At 46.7% G+C, this 16,595-nt stretch overlaps 1 protein-coding gene across 5 annotated transcripts in view; it reads right to left on the reverse strand.

The window, feature by feature from the left end:
• Positions 1–15,767, reverse strand: part of HIVEP1 (HIVEP zinc finger 1) — a 142,871-nt gene extending 127,104 nt beyond the window's left edge. Inside the window, exons 1-2 of one of the 5 annotated variants that reach the window (XM_081245992.1) lie at positions 15,472–15,767; positions 8,313–8,455 (exon numbers count right to left, since the gene is read on the reverse strand). In XM_081245992.1, the coding sequence (XP_081102118.1) occupies positions 8,313–8,352 (40 nt within the window). In that variant the 5' untranslated portion in view covers positions 8,353–8,455; positions 15,472–15,767. Of the gene's footprint in view, positions 1–8,312; positions 8,456–10,523; positions 10,698–11,249; positions 11,339–11,495; positions 11,665–12,015; positions 12,131–15,471 lie in introns of those variants that run through there. The other 4 variants (XM_081245995.1, XM_081245993.1, XM_081245996.1 and 1 more) reach the window with 4 other exon arrangements.
• Between the last annotated feature and the right edge of the window lie 828 nt (positions 15,768–16,595).

A 16,595-nucleotide genomic window follows, 5' to 3' on the forward strand; every position in this document is an offset into this window, starting at 1 on the left:
CAACTATACTTTCTCTCTTGAAGAGCTTGGAAATTCCCTCGATTGTTTGCAATAGCAAATCCAACTTGGACTACGGTCTACGTACACAACTCCAAATTGGATTTCCAACAGTTAAAGACTTAGAGGGGGGAAAAAGGTCCTTCAAATTCTGACCTGCTGAGTAACCTCAGCTCTATGTGCTAAGCTTGACAAGCTTTATTTTGTAACTGGGATGGAGAGCATTTCTAAGCTCTTACTCTAGTCAGGAAAGCTCCTTCTGCTATCCACATGAACAAGCATAGCCATGACAGCTAAGAGCAAAGGCATGGAAACTCCTAGCTGTGGGACTCCGGGCAACCAGCAACTTCTCTGTGCCTCAGTCCCATGTCCATGAAATGCGAGCAGTAACAGCAGCCATCTCACGTGGTTGTAAGGATTAAACAAACAAACACGTAAAAAGCTCTTTGAAGACAGCCTAGTACACAGACCTGCGAAGAGGTTAGCTCTTTTCATCATCATCAAAATGATACGGCACAACCTCCCTCCTGCTACCGGCCTGCAACAAACTGTTAACTGTGGGAAGCAATATGATAAGAAAAGGTTTTAAAGACCATTCCACAAACGTCATCTCGAACAAGACACAAATGAGCTGCTCAAGATCAATTCCCATAAATGTCTCTGCCCAACTTTCTGATCTGTAAAATGAGGAAGATGAACTAAATACCTCAAAGGTCCGTCCTTCCCAGCTGTAAAACTTGGATAATTCTCTTGGAGAAGCGTATGAGAGACTAGCAACTGGAGAGAGAACTCCTTGGCACTGTTAAACCACCTTCCAGGTCCCTGTGTAGCAGCTCAGTTCATTTTTATTGATTTTTAAACTATCAAACACTGCCCCATTGTAGCAATATGTTTAATCAACTTCTATTTGGATAATGTAACATTAAGCGGCTACATGCTGACTATCTTTTTCTTCACTGGAGAATCTGAAAGAGTTGGAAGATAAGCACATATAAATAAGCACACTTCAAAATACAAACCTGTAAATATGTTTGAGCAAATTCATACTCTAATTATATAAGCACACACAAATAATACACACACATGAACACCTAAGTACAATAAAAAACAAGTTTTGTATCACTTAAGCAGGTATAACTCTTAAACTACTATGGTTCCGCCTCACATTTTGTGACTGCTCTTCTAATTACACAGTAGCCAACTATTTTGTGATCACTGTATATTTTTTGAATACTTTTGCATAGCAGCACAGCCTCAGAATATTTTCTGGAACAAAATTCATTATAGAAAATGTCTAAGAACCTTCTGAAAAGTCTTCATTTTAAAGTTATTTTTAAAAAGGTCAAAGTTAATGCAATATTGCACCAACTATAAACTTTAAGCCTAATGGTCAAAAAGAACTTCCTTCTAACATGACGATTTGAGTACTCAGAAGAAAGGACCCTAACTGGTGATAAGTTTTTGTGCTATAGTGAAAGACGGCTAACAGTATTACAAACACCCAGTGCATTACAAGAACAGCTTTGCATCATTTGTAATTCGCACATTATTAATAGCACATTATTAATATGCAAAAAATACTGTTTAAATGTTTTAAAAGAATTCAATATATAAATGAAAAACTAAGGCACTTAATTTACCTATAAAATATTTTTTCAGATAACACAAGAGTCAACTTTAGCCCAGACTTACTCACGTTACACTGCATTCTAAAATGTGCAGCTTTAACACCTATGTATGTGACCAGGGGTTTTATGCATATTATGTATTTTTCTAGTCTATGGTAAGATAAAATTATACCTCGTCAGAACATATTTTCTGCAAAGATGTTCTAAAATAAAGTCATTACTCTGATTAATCATATTATTACATTTTGTATTTGCTTTTAAAAAGAAAAAAGCATTTGGTTAATGTTAATAAGCATTCAAAAAGCATCAGATAAGCTCTCAACAGGAGCCAAAAAATAATTATCTGGAATTAAAAAAAAAACAACGGAGGCTTTGCTGGATTAAGTCTTTTCTTCTATTTTTATCCTTGTCAAACTAAATAACACCAGCTACTTACACAACAGTTCCTAATAACTGCAACTGCTTTTCCACCTTTGTCATCAAAACTGTATTTTAATTTATTACTTATTTTATTTCTAGCTAGTCATATATAGAATTTTTTTTTTGGTAAGACATGGGGTGGTTCTCCCAACAAAATTTCTAACTTCTCAAATCTTAAGGCTGTGCTAACCTAACATTCAAATGTAAAAGCAATGCATAAGCAGCTGGAATTCCATCTGAAAATCATCAAAATTAAACCTATCCTACGGATAAGCTCAACAAGATAATCCCCACATAACAAGAAAACATAAAATTATATTCACAGTAAGATTTTACAAAACAATCACTGGAGTAGGTTCATACACTGATAGCAAATGAAAATATTCGATTAATGAGATTACTTCCGAAATCCCAGCTGGGTTCCTGTGGTCTCACACAGGAGGGGCCAGGGGATGGAGAGACGGTACCATATAGCGATGACCAGAGCACGTCACTTCTATCCCACGTGACAGTGATGTCAACATTTTTAACAACAGTTCAATTATAATAGAATAGAAGACCTCACAATCAGTTTCCTGAGAACTCCGTGCAGACAGAACAAATAACATGTTTTACTTCATTCAACACTGTCAAAATATGAGGCAAGGTTTGAAAGAGTGAGCGGCAGCACACTGGCTAAGAATTTTCCTCCCCAGATGACTGTCTGCACTGACCTCTCCCTCCCAAATCCCAAGCCTTGAGGAGTCAGGACCAGGAGGCGGCACATCAGTAAACAATGCTGAGCACAGAGGCAGCTTCCTTTATGCAGTTACCAAAATGCAGTTAGAGGCTTCACATAGGTATTCCTCGGTGTCCTCTGTTTGCAAAGAACATGTAACTCAAGAGTTGGACATAAAACCAGTTTTTTACCAAAAGTAACAAACAGGTCTCTGGATTGAGTGTCTATCCAGTGTCGGGCACTGTCCCAACTGCCTACACTTGCCACATCATCTAATCTTCACACATTGTCTCTATTTTACCACGAGGAAACCAACACTCCCAGCTTGCCCAAGGCCACACAGCTAGTCCATGACAGCTTAAAGCCCAACTTTTTACCATTATATTAACTAAATGTACCAAAGGGATAAACTCTAGGAATCCAACAGCAAAACCTCACATAAAACAAAAGTTAATAATAACTACCTGGTTTATCTGTTTAAGGCGATTCAAACTTTATATTAGAATAGGTTACTTAATCAGAGGCGACCAAATATCATAAGAAGCATTTGCTACTTAAGGTTCAAAAACGTAAACAAATTTCATGAGTACAAATCATCTTTAACCCTCTAGCTGGCTAAAAAGCTAACACGAATGTTATTTTGTTGAGCACAGACAGAAGACTAAAACAGTCTCTTCTGACATAATTTATATCCAGCTAAGATGACAGATCTGTAGAATAATCATGATGCAATTACAAAGTACAATAAGGCACCTGTAGACACAAGCAACAGAAGCCCACTGTATACGGGGGCAGGCGGGGCAGCGTACAGGGGGAGAAGAGAGGAGGAAAGGGGAAAAAAGTCAAAGAAGTGGTGAAATCTTCTTTGGCAGACACACGTCCCACACAGAGTAAGAAAACAGAGTAGAAGTGAGGAGGGGGGAGAGATACTTTCCAGAAAGAAGAGCAACACAGAAATGCTGGGTTTGCACGCTGAGCTCCTGAAACGGCAAATGACTATCCATCAGATTCACAGGAGGACAAGAAGGCCAGAGCGAGGCAAGTGTGTCCCAGCTAAATTCACGGCTTTGGACCTTATCTTCTAAGGCGATGGGCATCCACAGACCCCACCTGCGGATCTCGGCTATGCTCTGGTCACCCTCCCAAGTGTTACTTCTCACACTATAATAAAGCTGGCTCTCAGAGGGGAAAAGAGCTCTCGTCTTTCACAATGTGTTCAGAGCCAAATGCACTCAACCAATAAAAATGAAAAACAGCCACACCAAATTCTCAAAATACATTTTGCAAAGGTTAATACTTAGTATTTTCCACACTGATTTCCAATCCTAAAGTCGATGAATCTTTGAAACCCTAGGCCCAAATACAACCAAAAATAGGTAACACCCATTTTCTTTTCTTCCAAAGCTTTGAAACTTTCACAGTGACGAATGGCAAAGCACAAAAACAGCCCTTTATCTTAAAATGACAGATGGAACCCCTGCAAGTCCCCAGTTCCTCCATTCCATGTTACCCAAGGGTCCCTGCAAAGACCTGGGAAGGAGGCGACGGGTAGGGAATGACTGCTGGGGAGGAAGGTGCCACCCTGCTGCACGCGCATCAAGACCACACGTGGAGCTGGCCCTGGAGCTTGCCATACGGTGGCCAAGAGCCCCCCTCCGGGGAACCTTCAGAAATTCCTATTCAACCTCACAAAGGAAATTGCACTGTTAGACGCTACCCACCCACAGTGTGCAAGTGGGCACCAAAGACAAAGGTGGTTTATGTGGCCAAGGTGAAGAGACCAGAACTCAGCAAATCTCAGTCTCACAAACTGTACAAGTCACCCATCAGATCTAACTCTGACTCAGTTATGCCCCAAATTCATGTCCTGCCCTTAACATACCAGTTCCTCTCATGCTTTTCCATTAAAGAACCTCTAGCATCAGAGAGGTGTAAACTCCGCCTCCTCATGGGAGCACAGCCTGCGTGCCTAATTTAAATCCGTACTAACTCTGTACGCTTCTCCATGATAGAGCCCTGTATGTATTTTTCTACACTTGTATAATACTTTAACACATGAATACACACACACACACACACACACACGTGCGTGTATACATATGTTCCCCCAATCCTTGCACATGCCATGGAAGCATAATAAACATATGATTTCAGATTTAAGTATAAAGCTTTAATTATTGACTTATGGCCAAGCAGAAGACAAATTCTTCACAGGCTATTTTCTAAGGAAGACTAAAAAGAGGCAACGTGTTTAACGGAAACCCCTAAGCTGACAGCACACAGAGGAGCAGCGAGGAGCTGGTCTCCTGACTGCGTCTCTCCCCACGGCAGAGCTAACTTTATGAGACAGCTCTTCTACAAGACAAAGCAGTGGGTCACAAGGTAAAGCCAAGCAAACGTGGTATTCCAGCTGTATCACACAACTGAGATACAAAATACAGTCGTCCCTCGGTATCCACGGGGCATTGGTTCTGGACCCCGATGGGTAGGTACCAACATCCACGGACGCCCAAGTCCCTTAAATAAAACGGCCTAAGGCAGTTGGCCCTCCGTATCCAGGGCTTGAGCTTCTGAGGATTCACCCAACCTGTGGCTGAAAAAATTCCACATATACATGGACCTGTAAAGTTCAAAATTTGCTGTTCAAGGGACAACAGTAAATGGTAAAAAATTCATGTTAGTACCTGTTGTTTCCCTGCTTACTTTAACCCCCAAACTGTGCCTAGGGACAGAGTCTTCACACATCTTTAGGAGGAAGGAGGAAACTGTAAAGGTGTTCTTGCCTTTGTCCTTTGCTTACTTGGGTTTTCCCAGTGGGAACAGCTTGGCCCTCACCCTTCTCAGCTGAGTGAGCTAACTGGCTCAGACACCACCCCTTCCATGAAGTCCCCCCTCCCCTGTGCCTGGCGAATCTGCCCATCCGCCCACATGGCCTTAGCAAAGTCACTTTTGTCATCTTGTGCTAATCTACTTTGATCCTTTCCTTAGTGGCTGAGAGTGCATAACTGCCTTAGTCAAGCAACTTTTTAGACTCTCACCAATGGGCCAAAACCCAAGTTATCACAAGTTCTCTTCGAAAACTTTCAAAACATCTTAATTTCAGAAAACAAGCAAGTTTTCCTATTAAAACATTTCACTTTGCATACTAAATTTAGACCCAGACTTCGTGATCTTTATAATCTGACTCCTCCCAATTCTCCCACTCCAATCTCCTCCCTCCCTCCCTCGTCTCCCCCCTGAGTAGAGCTTCTGATGCTCTGGTCAAGGATGGTAACTTAGAGGAGCTTGGATTCCCCAAGTTGCTTCACAAGCTCCTACCCCAGGATGAAATGCACTCATCCTGTCTCGTCAGCTTCCTGGGTAATCCCTCAGCCTTAAGAACCCAGTTCAGATGTTATCTTTCCTTCCCACCCTGCCCCTCTCTGAACCAGCCCCTGCAAAACCGGAATGTAACATGATCCCCAAACTCCAGTGTCATCTCTAAACGTCTGCTCTTCCCTCACTACCTTCTCTTTGGAGCGTCCATGTCTGATTATCATTTCATCCCTGCCACCTGGAACGGCAGCACAGGAGGGCGTTCAACAAATACCTGCTGGACTTCCCTGGTGGCGCGGTGACTGGGAATCCACCTGCCAATGCGGGGGACACGGGTTCGAGCCCTGGTCTGGGAAGATCCCACATGCCGCGGAGCAACTAAGCCCGTGGGCCACAACTACTAAGCCTGCGCTCTAGAGCCCGCGAGCCACAACTACTGGGCCCACGTGCCACAACTACTGAAGCCCACATGCCTAGAGCCCGTGCTCCGCAACAAGAGAAGCCACCGCAATGAGAAGCCCGCGCACCGCAGCGAAGAGTAGCCCCCGCCCTCTGCAACTAGAGAAAGCCCGCGCACAGCAACGAAGACCCAACGCAGCCAAAAATAAATATAAATAAAGAAATTCACAAAAACAAAAAACAAATACCTGCTGAGTTGTACATTTGTTTGATACAGAAAGGAAAAGTCTATGGCCTAACAGTCTGCATTTCTCTGGATACAACAGAGGGTGTGTCTTACATATGAAGAACAGGTCATGTTTACGACCTAACGAATGACATACTTTCAGATCAACCATGCATTCATTCTTTCAGCGAGCATCTGGGCTCCTAATTAGCTGCCAGGAGTTGTGCTGGGCTAGGGCCCCTGTCAGCCCCAAGGCTGCCTTAGAGCGTGTGGACCCACTGGAACAGGGCACCCTCTCTGGACAGATGAATTATAAAAGCTGAGCCCAGGACCGCAAATGCCCGCCTCAGCTGGCTGTGAGCATGGAGGCATTGCCTACAGAAGTACATGAGACAAAGTCCGACTTCGGGGGCTCAGATTCTAGTAAAAGAGACAGGCAGATACAGTCAGTTTCCAACATTTTCTATGTGACCCTGAAAATCAGACTTCGACATACGACACTTAACGCACTCCAGCTAAATCCTCATCTCATTGAACACTGGTACTAAAATCATCAATTTGAACTCAGGCTGAGGCATCCACCTGTGCCAGCAGAGAGTTCTAGTACGCTTAGGCAGGAAATGAGCACTGTTTGCAGATTCAAGTAGGCCACGTAATTGGCCACATCTTCACTTACCACCTAACGGGGACTGGCAAAATTATTTCACCAAGGAACATTTTCAATTAAATTTGTCTGATTTTTAAGTCATTTCTTAAATGACTTAAGTCGTGTGCTTCCGAATATTTTTTCTGTAATTGTAAATATTTCATAAGATACTTTACTCAGTTTGGAATTATTTGCTCTAACAGTTCTTTGCTTAACACTGCTACGCACTTTTATCTATTAAGTTAGATATAAAAGATAATTACCGTTTCCAGTGGATAAAGCACATTAGAATAATACAAATCTTTTAAAACAATAAGCTAAAAAAAGCTGACTTTCCTAATATTAAAATATCTCTTCACATTTAAGAGGAAATGCTCATGTGTTTTTGTTTTATGTGAAATGTATATTATATACATACACATTTTTGACCAATTGCTTCCCTATGGAAAATAAATCAGTATACCTATTTCCTGAGTAGTTCTGCAAACAATGGTCTGAGTTAACGTCGACTACAATTGTCTTCACTTCTTGTTAATCTAATGTATAGACTGGTACAAAAATAAATCTCAAAAGAAGTATGGGGGAGGGGTGAAAAAAACTAATTCATGGTGCTCCAGTTGGCAAAGAATATCCAACCATTTATTTCAGCTTCCTCACTCTAAACAAGGTGCCTGTTAAGAGACAGTGAATCTCAGACTTCAATACCCACACTAATGCTTGGGAAGGCACTGTAGTTTTGTCAGATTCAATTAATTCATTCAACAAATATTTACAAAGCATCTCCTGAGAGACAGAAATTGTGCAGGGCAGGAGGAAGTGAACCACAGAAACAGAACAGGGGTCCTCGAGCCGCCGGACCATGGAGCAGGGTCACCATCTAACAAGCTGCCATTCCTGCCACCAATGAGATACTTGATTAAAGGTTGATTGTAAACCCTACTTCTATCTAATGCAGAGCCCTACCTCTTAGGTTTCTGGGATGAATCTGTTTAGTCCGAGGCATCTTCTTTGATTCAGGGGCCCCTTTTTCTTCTTAGAAACTGTAGGAAGAGCGGGTCACAAAAAGGTAGCTCCATAAACCCAATGTCCATCAATTAATCCATGTGCTGAAAAAGAAAAAAAAAAAAAAGGCACATTTCACTACCTTTTACTACCTTCAAAGGAAAAAGACACTTCAAAAGTTATGGCTTAATACAGCACTAATCTAAACTCAACAGAATCTCAACTAATCTAATCAAGCTGAAGGCCACTGCAGAAGATTACCTACTAACTTTTAATTAGATGTAGGACACATCATTTTGCCACTATCTGGGCTTTCCCGTGAAAAACACAGGGAAAAACAAATCACTGTACCTTTATCAAAAAAGAGTGAAAAAATTCAGTAAACTGTGTTTTAAAGCAACATTTCCAGGTACAATTAAAGTACAACATCAGGCTCTAAAAGGGTTTTGCTGTATATAGTACAAGTCTGCCCGTTTATAAATTCTTTAGGGCATGGACCATGTCTCATTCATTTTGCCTTACTGAGTTAATTCAATTAATACATGTGGTTGCTACTGAGGCTGTTCCCCAATTATTCCAGTTCTCTCTTCTAGGCTCCTTTAGGACTGTTCTTTCTCCCTTCCTGTGTTTAGCTAGAATGCGTGACCTGTTCTGGCTAATTACCTGTGAGTGGAAGAAACAGGCATCGGTTCCAGGGTGGAGCATTTAGTTATCAAAGCCAGATCCCCCCAGTGCTCTTGTTCCTCTGCCATGAGACAGGCACTGTTCTAGACAGCGAGTCTGACAACACAGAGCTGAGCTCCCGCCAACCCAATGTGATCATGGAGCAGAAACATAAAGGAGCTCTTTGTTGTTTTAAGCAGTGAGTTTTAGGAGTTATTTGTTACTGCAGCATAACCCTGTCCTGACATACACATTTTAAAAACAGCGATTTGAAATACAATGTGTCAAAACAGTAACAATCCAAAACTTAACCATCTCTTTCCCCCATAAGATCCTCAAGGATCCTTGAGCTATGAAATCTTAGTTTTAACTTCCTGCTGTAAGGCTGATAAGCAAAGCCCATGATGATGATGTTAAACATGAAATTATGTTTAATCACTAAGCAAAGACACAAGAATGGAATACGAATGCTTTGTTTAAAACTTTTAAAACATCCAGTACTACAGAAAAAAAACAAGAGCACCTACTGTGTGCCTGTGTACTTCCTAATTACCTAATTTAATCCTAATGATAACTGCTTAGGTAGCTATCATTTATCCATTTTAAAGATAAGAAAATTAAGACAGGAAGAGGTTAAGGAACCTACCCACGGCCAACAACTAAGAAATGTGGCACCACCTGACTCAGGTACTCTCAACGCTTATTTCCTGGCTGGAAATAGTACCTGCTCTGGGGGTTTTATTCAAGAGGCTGTATAGCACAACAAGTCATGACTATATATTTCGGTGTCAAATCACACTGGGTTCAAGGCTTACTGTGTGGCTTTGTTCAAGGTACTTAACCTCTCTGAAGATCAGATTTCCCAACTGTAAAAGTAGGAAATAGTATCCACCTCACTGGGTTGTAAGAACTAAACAATGCAGGTGCTTTGCTCACTGCCTGGCACACGGAAATATCAAATATTAATCTTCCTTAATAATGCCTATATGGGACCATAGGGCTGTATCTAATAACCAGTATAAGGTTTTAGAAATTTATGGTTTCAATACAGCAGAGAAGCAGCAGAAGGAAAGAAGGCTATGATTAACTTCAGTATTTTAACTCCGATAAGGCTGCATGTGGGCACTGCATAAAAAATATTTGCAATTTTTTAACTGCATGGTAAAGAACATGAAATATGAAGGTTCAATACCATGTACTTCATCTAGCACTGTGCTAAATGGTCTATAAAAGATATAGTTCCCCAACTCCCTGCACGAAAAACATCCACCATCCAACTGACGGAGTTTCTGATTCAAGAGAGAATGTAGAGACGTCAGGGCCAAATAAACTGTATGAAGGCTTAACTCCCAACTTAACGCTTTTAAAAGGTCACGATATTTAGAAGTTTTTAAAGCGACAACTCGGACTGTAATTCAATCACGTGACACCACAAGATCCGGAGCCTGCACATAAAATATGCAAATTCCCAATCAGTAACAGCTTTCCGCTACCCAGTTCTCTGCCTACCCACTGTCCCTAGCTGTCCATCCCATGTTTAAATCCTTGTAGGGGGGGAGTGAGTCTTTCCAACGACAGCAGCACTGTAGCGATGAAGACGAGTGATGAACCGTTCCTTTACGGAAAGAAATAAATACTACATGGAGCAAAAACATGACACGATCAAAAAGCGTAAAGACAGTTAGTTGCAAGGAGAAAAAACATGAATGAATGTGGAGGGCGGAGCCTGGGAAAACCCCTCCGCAACGCTGCACTGAACAAAGCGCTTCGCATGCCAGGAGAAGGGGGGAATGGAAGTGCCAGCTCAGGAAGGAGCCCAGAGTGAATGCGGAGAGCAGCAGGAGGAGGAGGAGGAGGACGAGGCGAGGCGAGGCGAGGCGAGGCGAGGCGAGCGCGGCAGCCCTGAGACTCCTCCTCGCCGCCAGCTCCGCCGCCGCCCCCTCCCCTCTCCAGCAGCAACTCCTTCGCCAGCCCGACCCCAAGGCGAGCCGGAGCCGACCCGCGCCCAAACCCACCGCCCTCTTTCCCAACTGCTGCAGGCGCATACTCCCAACCCGGAAAGAAACTACCCAGGTGGCTGGGAGTAAACAGGCACTTAGAGCAAAGAACGAAAGGAAAAGCAAGCCACAAAGCCGGGAGGTTGGGAAGCCGAGGCCTGGCCTCCCTCACCCCCCACCCTCTTGCAGAATGCGTCTGCGGCTGGAACGCGGGCGGGGAGGCTGGGTCCCTCCGTACCTGCTCGGCTCGCAGGACCGCAGCTCGGGCCGCTCGCGCGCGGCGAGGGCGCCCAGAAGTGGCAAGTGTCTCCCGCACGCAGCCATCCCCTCTGCAAGGTCTGCGGTTGCACACACACGCACACACACGCGCGCCCGCACGCCCCCCGCCCGCGGAGAGGGATGTGGTCCTGCCCCCCACCCCCCTACGCCGGTCCCCCGCCGCCCTCCCAGCTGCAGCGCCCCCGCCGCGGAGCCCGCGCCGAACCTGCTGCCAGGACGCCCGGCGGGGCCGCTGCCGCTGCAGCCGGCCCTAGAGCTGCGCTGCTGATGGCGGCGGCCGCAGCTCGAAATCTCCTCGACCCCCGCGCGGCGGCGGCGCCTGGGATCCCTCCTTCACTTGACAACCCCAAACACAAACATAACCTCCTCCGGCTGCTGCTCCCGGTCCCCCCGGCTCCGTCCCCTCCCTGCCGCCGCCGCCGCCGCCCCCAGCAGCAGCCACACTAAAGGCCAGCGACTGGCACTCTCACCATCCAGCGCTGAAATATTAAACAGGGGAGCCGGCCGGGGGGCGGGGGGGCGAGCGCGGGGCGCGCGGGCGGGGGCCGCAAGCGCCGAGCGGGAGAGGCGGCAGCGCTCGCCGGCGCCCGGGGCCGCGGCATGATCGCCGCCGCCGGGGAGGGGGCGTCCGGGGGGCCGGGCGGCGAGGCCGGGAGCGCGCACCGCGGGAGGCGGGGCGGGGGGACCCCGGGGTCTGGGGCGAGGAGGGCAGGCGCGGGCTTTACCTCTCCCCGGGGCAGAGTAGGGCACGTTTAGAGTCTTTAGGGGCGACGGGAGGAACGCGGGCCGGGCGGCGCGGGGTAGGGAGGGCGAAGGTCGGAGGCTTTCCCGCGGGTAGGCGGGGCAGCAGGGGATCCCCGGGGGCGGGAGGCGGGGAGGCCATGGGCTGCGACGCGGAGGCGGGGGAGGGGGCGTCCCCCGGCGGGGACCAAGGCGGGGGCTTTGCGGGGGGAGGGGCGGGGTCACCCCGGGGGCGGAGGCCCAGCGGGACTGGCGCCGCCGCTTGACCAGCCCTGCCGTGGGGTAGGGGTAGGGTGGGTGCCCCGGGTCCGGGCTCGCTTGGAGCCCGGAGTCCCGGGTCTCCCTGGCGGGGCGGGCCCGGGACCGCGCCTCCCCCCGCTGCCCGCCCGCGGCTCAGCCCCGCCCGGCCGCCGCAGGGACGGGAGGGGGGGGCGGAAGGAGGGGGCGGTGCGGCCCGAGGGGGGAAGGGGCGGGGTTAGGGACGCGAGGGGCGGGAGCCCGGGGTCGCGCCGGTTCGGGGACTGGCGCCCGGCGTGGGCGGAGGGGCGGGCCCGCCGGTCACGCGGCCCAGGGAAGGCCTGGCCGGGTCGCGCAGTTGGGGGCGGTTGGTCCGGGAAGAGGGGCGGGGACGGGCGGGGCGATAGTTTCTCTTTACTGTCTCTTTACTTTTTAAAGCAGGATGTGGGCCGGCCCGGTGACGTCATGGGGTCTCCCAGCCCCGCCCCCGCCCGGGCCGAAAGGGGGAGGGGAGAGGGAGAAGGGCGGGCCAGGGTGCGGGGGGACCCCAAGGGGGTTTCCTCAGCAACGCGTGGAGGGAAGGGGAAAGTCATTGTGAAACTTGAAACTCATTAACTTTGAAAAACAACTTTATAAAAAAACGGGAGGGGGGCGGGGTGTTGGGTTGAAGGGTGGAAGGGGACATATTTTTAACCCTGAACTGAAACTACTTTTTGGTGGCGGATGTTCTATTAAAAGATTGAGGAAAGCCAAGGTTATTCCAGAGGCCACTGCAATGCCCGCTGGTGGTTCCCAGAGCCGGAGCAGCGAGCGCAGTTAACCCTTGCCGGTCCGCCTGACAGCTTGGGGCAGGGAGGAGAGGGCTCTTTGGGGCCAGGAAAAGGGGGTTGCGGGCCTGGGCAGCGACCTGGCCGCAGGGTCGCAAGGAGGAGAGAAAGGGGGAAGAGGGAGCAATTACCATAAACCAGAGTTTGACCCTGGCTGCTAGAAAGCAACAGAGGAAGCAAGGAGTGGAAATCTATGGAAAAGAAATCAGGAGGGGCTAGACCAGGGTAATGATGAAGGTTTTCAGGGTTAGACCTAAATAAAGAACGTTAGAAGTTTGGGGCTCAGAAATTCCACATGTACACCTAAACAAGCAGGCACAAATGACTGGTTTAAGAAGCCATGCTGAACTTGGGAGGAATAAGGTGAAAGAAAAATTTTGATGCAGAAAAAATGCTCATATAAAAACCAAAGTGCTTTCCCCTTTTAAGGAATAAAAATGCTGAACGACCGTACACCCACTCTGCTGGCCATCTGCGCAAACTTGAATTGTTTTGTTCCCTGGGGCTTCCATAAAGAGATCTAGGTTTTCCCTCCTAGGGTTGACCCCTAAAATTCCCCTGAGGAAATCCTACCTCTAGCTCATTTGAGCTAACTAAGAAAAGCTTAATGCACCAGAATGCGAATGATTAAAAATGGAATACTCAATAATGGCGAGCTTGTAACCAAAAATAATGTCATGTAAAGGGGGGAATATGCCCATTAAAAAGTAGATTTGGTCATAAAAGCGAAGATCAGCCAATAACTGCCTAAATTTGAAATAATGTTTAGCACACTATGCTTCCATCCTTGCAATGAAATAATGCAATTTTTTTTTCATTTTCGATGTGATAAAATCATCTCTGGTATGAAATTAAATGACACCTAATGGACTGCAATCACAAAACGTATGTAAATGTAACTTTACAACTTAAATTAAAAAAAAAAAAAAAACATAGTGGGAATCAGCCGCATAGCACAGGGAGATCAGCTCGGTGATCTGTGACCACCTAGAGGAGTGGGATAGGGAGAGTGGGAGGGAGACACAAGAGGGAGGGGATATGGGGATATATGTATAGCTGATTCACTTTGTTATACAGCAGAAACTAACACAACACTGTAAAGCAATTATACTCCAATAAGATGTTAAAAATAAATAATTATTTAAAAATCCATTTACACGTGAAAGTACACCTAATCTGTCAGACAATAAAGGTTAAAGTAGGCTAATGATAACTGACTCTACTCTGGGTCACCTGCTAAGTCAAAAATGCTAATTGGATACATTTTTAACCCAATAGTTGTTCCGTAACAAATACATAGTGTGAACACAAGGTTTATGTGGGATTTGGCATTGCTGTGAACTCTCTAACAAATTAAACATGCAATTTGGAGTTGTAATAGATGAATTTTGTCATTTCAATCTGTTCAAGAACTTTTTTCTTAAATAGACTGTTCGCAATTTAACTATCTTGAGCATCAAATTAATATTAATCTTTTTTGAAATATATACAATACCGAATATTTTCCCATTTTCAAGTTCCGAATTTTCCAAGTGCAATTTCTTTTCCTAATTCAGCCTACAATTCTAACTTCCTAGTTATCAGAATGTAGGGGAATCCAGCTAAACTATAAAGTAGCTAGTTTCGGCTTTAATTATTTTGTGGCAAATTGAATACAATTTCTCAAATTGTATCTTATAAACGGAATGTGGGGGAAAGCTTTTTTTTTTTTTTTAACCACAAGATAAATGGGAATGGTAAACAGCAGTTTGAACTGTCAAAAATTCTGGAACACTGGGGGAGATGACCGTACTCTGAAAAAAAAAAAAAAAGAGGGGCTCCTAGGGCCCCCTTCCTCTCTGGTTGCACCCTCCCGGCCGTGTGAGCGCTCTCGGGGAGCGGGGTTCACGCGAGGGCAGTGTCACAGAGGGGCTCCGCACACATTTTCCTCGCAGGGCAGTTAGGGGCCAGCAGAAGTCCTCCACGGGGCTTCGTCGGGGGCCCCGCCATCCCGCCGCGTCCACGGGGCTCCGCGCCGCCGCCCGCGCGCCCCCTGCCCCGGTTCCCACGCGGCCGCCGGGCCCGCCCGGCTCGGGCTCCCCCCTGGCGCGGCCCCGCGGCCCCGGCCCTCCGCCCAGCGCGCGGCCCGGCAGCGCCTCCGCCACGCGGAGATCCCGGAGGTTCCTCCCAGCTGGCGGCCGGGTCACGCCGCCGCCCGTCCCTCCCCTCCGCCCTCCGCCCTCCGCACGCACTGGGCTTTCCCGTCCACCGGCCGAATCCCCTCCTCCTCGGGGCGACCCGGCGACAAAACCTGCCCCGCACGCTCTGCCAACTGTGCCCCACGCCCGGGCTCTTCTCTAGCCAGATGCCAGACAAAAGAGCCGAGGGAAAACTTACCCGAACTGCCACGCCAAACTCTGATCCAAAGCTTCCTGGGTTTAACTTTTAATTTTAAAAACAACAAAAGCAGAAACCAAAAGCCTCCTAGGTTGGAAGTGGGCGTGAGAGGAAATGCTAGGGGGAGGCGCTTCATTCCCTCGGCTGCTTTTGCCCCCCCCCCTTTCTGGCCCCTGCCTGGGGCTTTGATGTTATCTGGTGCACCGCCTACGTTGGGTTTATACCGTGGGCTCCGCGCCGAGAATGATACACAGATATTTGGCACTTTACGTGCTGGTTTGAAGAGAGGGAAGCAGGTGGTCACGGTAAAGTATTCCCACTTCTTGGCCCCGCAGCGAGAAGGGAGCATTTGCCCTGCTTCCCTTTGTTACCTGGACTGAAATGAACAATCCGCCTATCTAGTAATCCTGGAGCGCTGGACCATGTGGCATTTTCTGTTAGACACACAGAAAAGAGGCCTTCCCAGTTAGATTCATTTTCCCTCCACTCAGCACAAACTTAGAACAAGGTGATACTGTATGTTTTCTGAGGCTTTGTTTGGTTTTTAGATCTCAGTTTTGAAAGTAAATATTATTTCCCTTCTTAGACCTGCAGCCCTGAAGAGACAAGATACCTCTGAAGAAAATAAATTCCATAATAACATGCCTTTCATATACCATTCTTACGGGTCAGAAACTCCCAGCACCCTCCCCCTCCCTTTATGGAAAGCTTGTAACTGTTGATTTTATCTTCCTTAACTGGACACTAGCAGAAACTGGATATATTTTTACATTAGATTAGCAGGCTCAGGACCATCACAAACAAAGCACTAACAAAGCATGCTTTTTAAAAAAAAAAAAAAAAAACAGATCAGTAATCAAGAAATAATGCAGTCTAACACTCACCCCTATCTGTCCATCCACTTTATGCCAACACCAACCTGTGTTCAGACCTTGCCCTCTGGGAGTTTACAAATTAATGGAGACAGAATAAACACATGGAAAAATACCTAGAGGGGAAAAGATACAAGAAGCAACTTATAAACAGAGCCAATTAAAGTTATACAGTTACTTACATGATTGCTGAGAATTTTCTGGATTGGGTGGAAGGCAGGATTATCAGAGAAAGTTCCATTCTGAGGGTGA

Source organism: Mesoplodon bidens, assembly GCF_964165515.1.
Source record: "Mesoplodon bidens genome assembly, chromosome: 10".
Lineage (NCBI taxonomy): Eukaryota > Metazoa > Chordata > Mammalia > Artiodactyla > Ziphiidae > Mesoplodon > Mesoplodon bidens.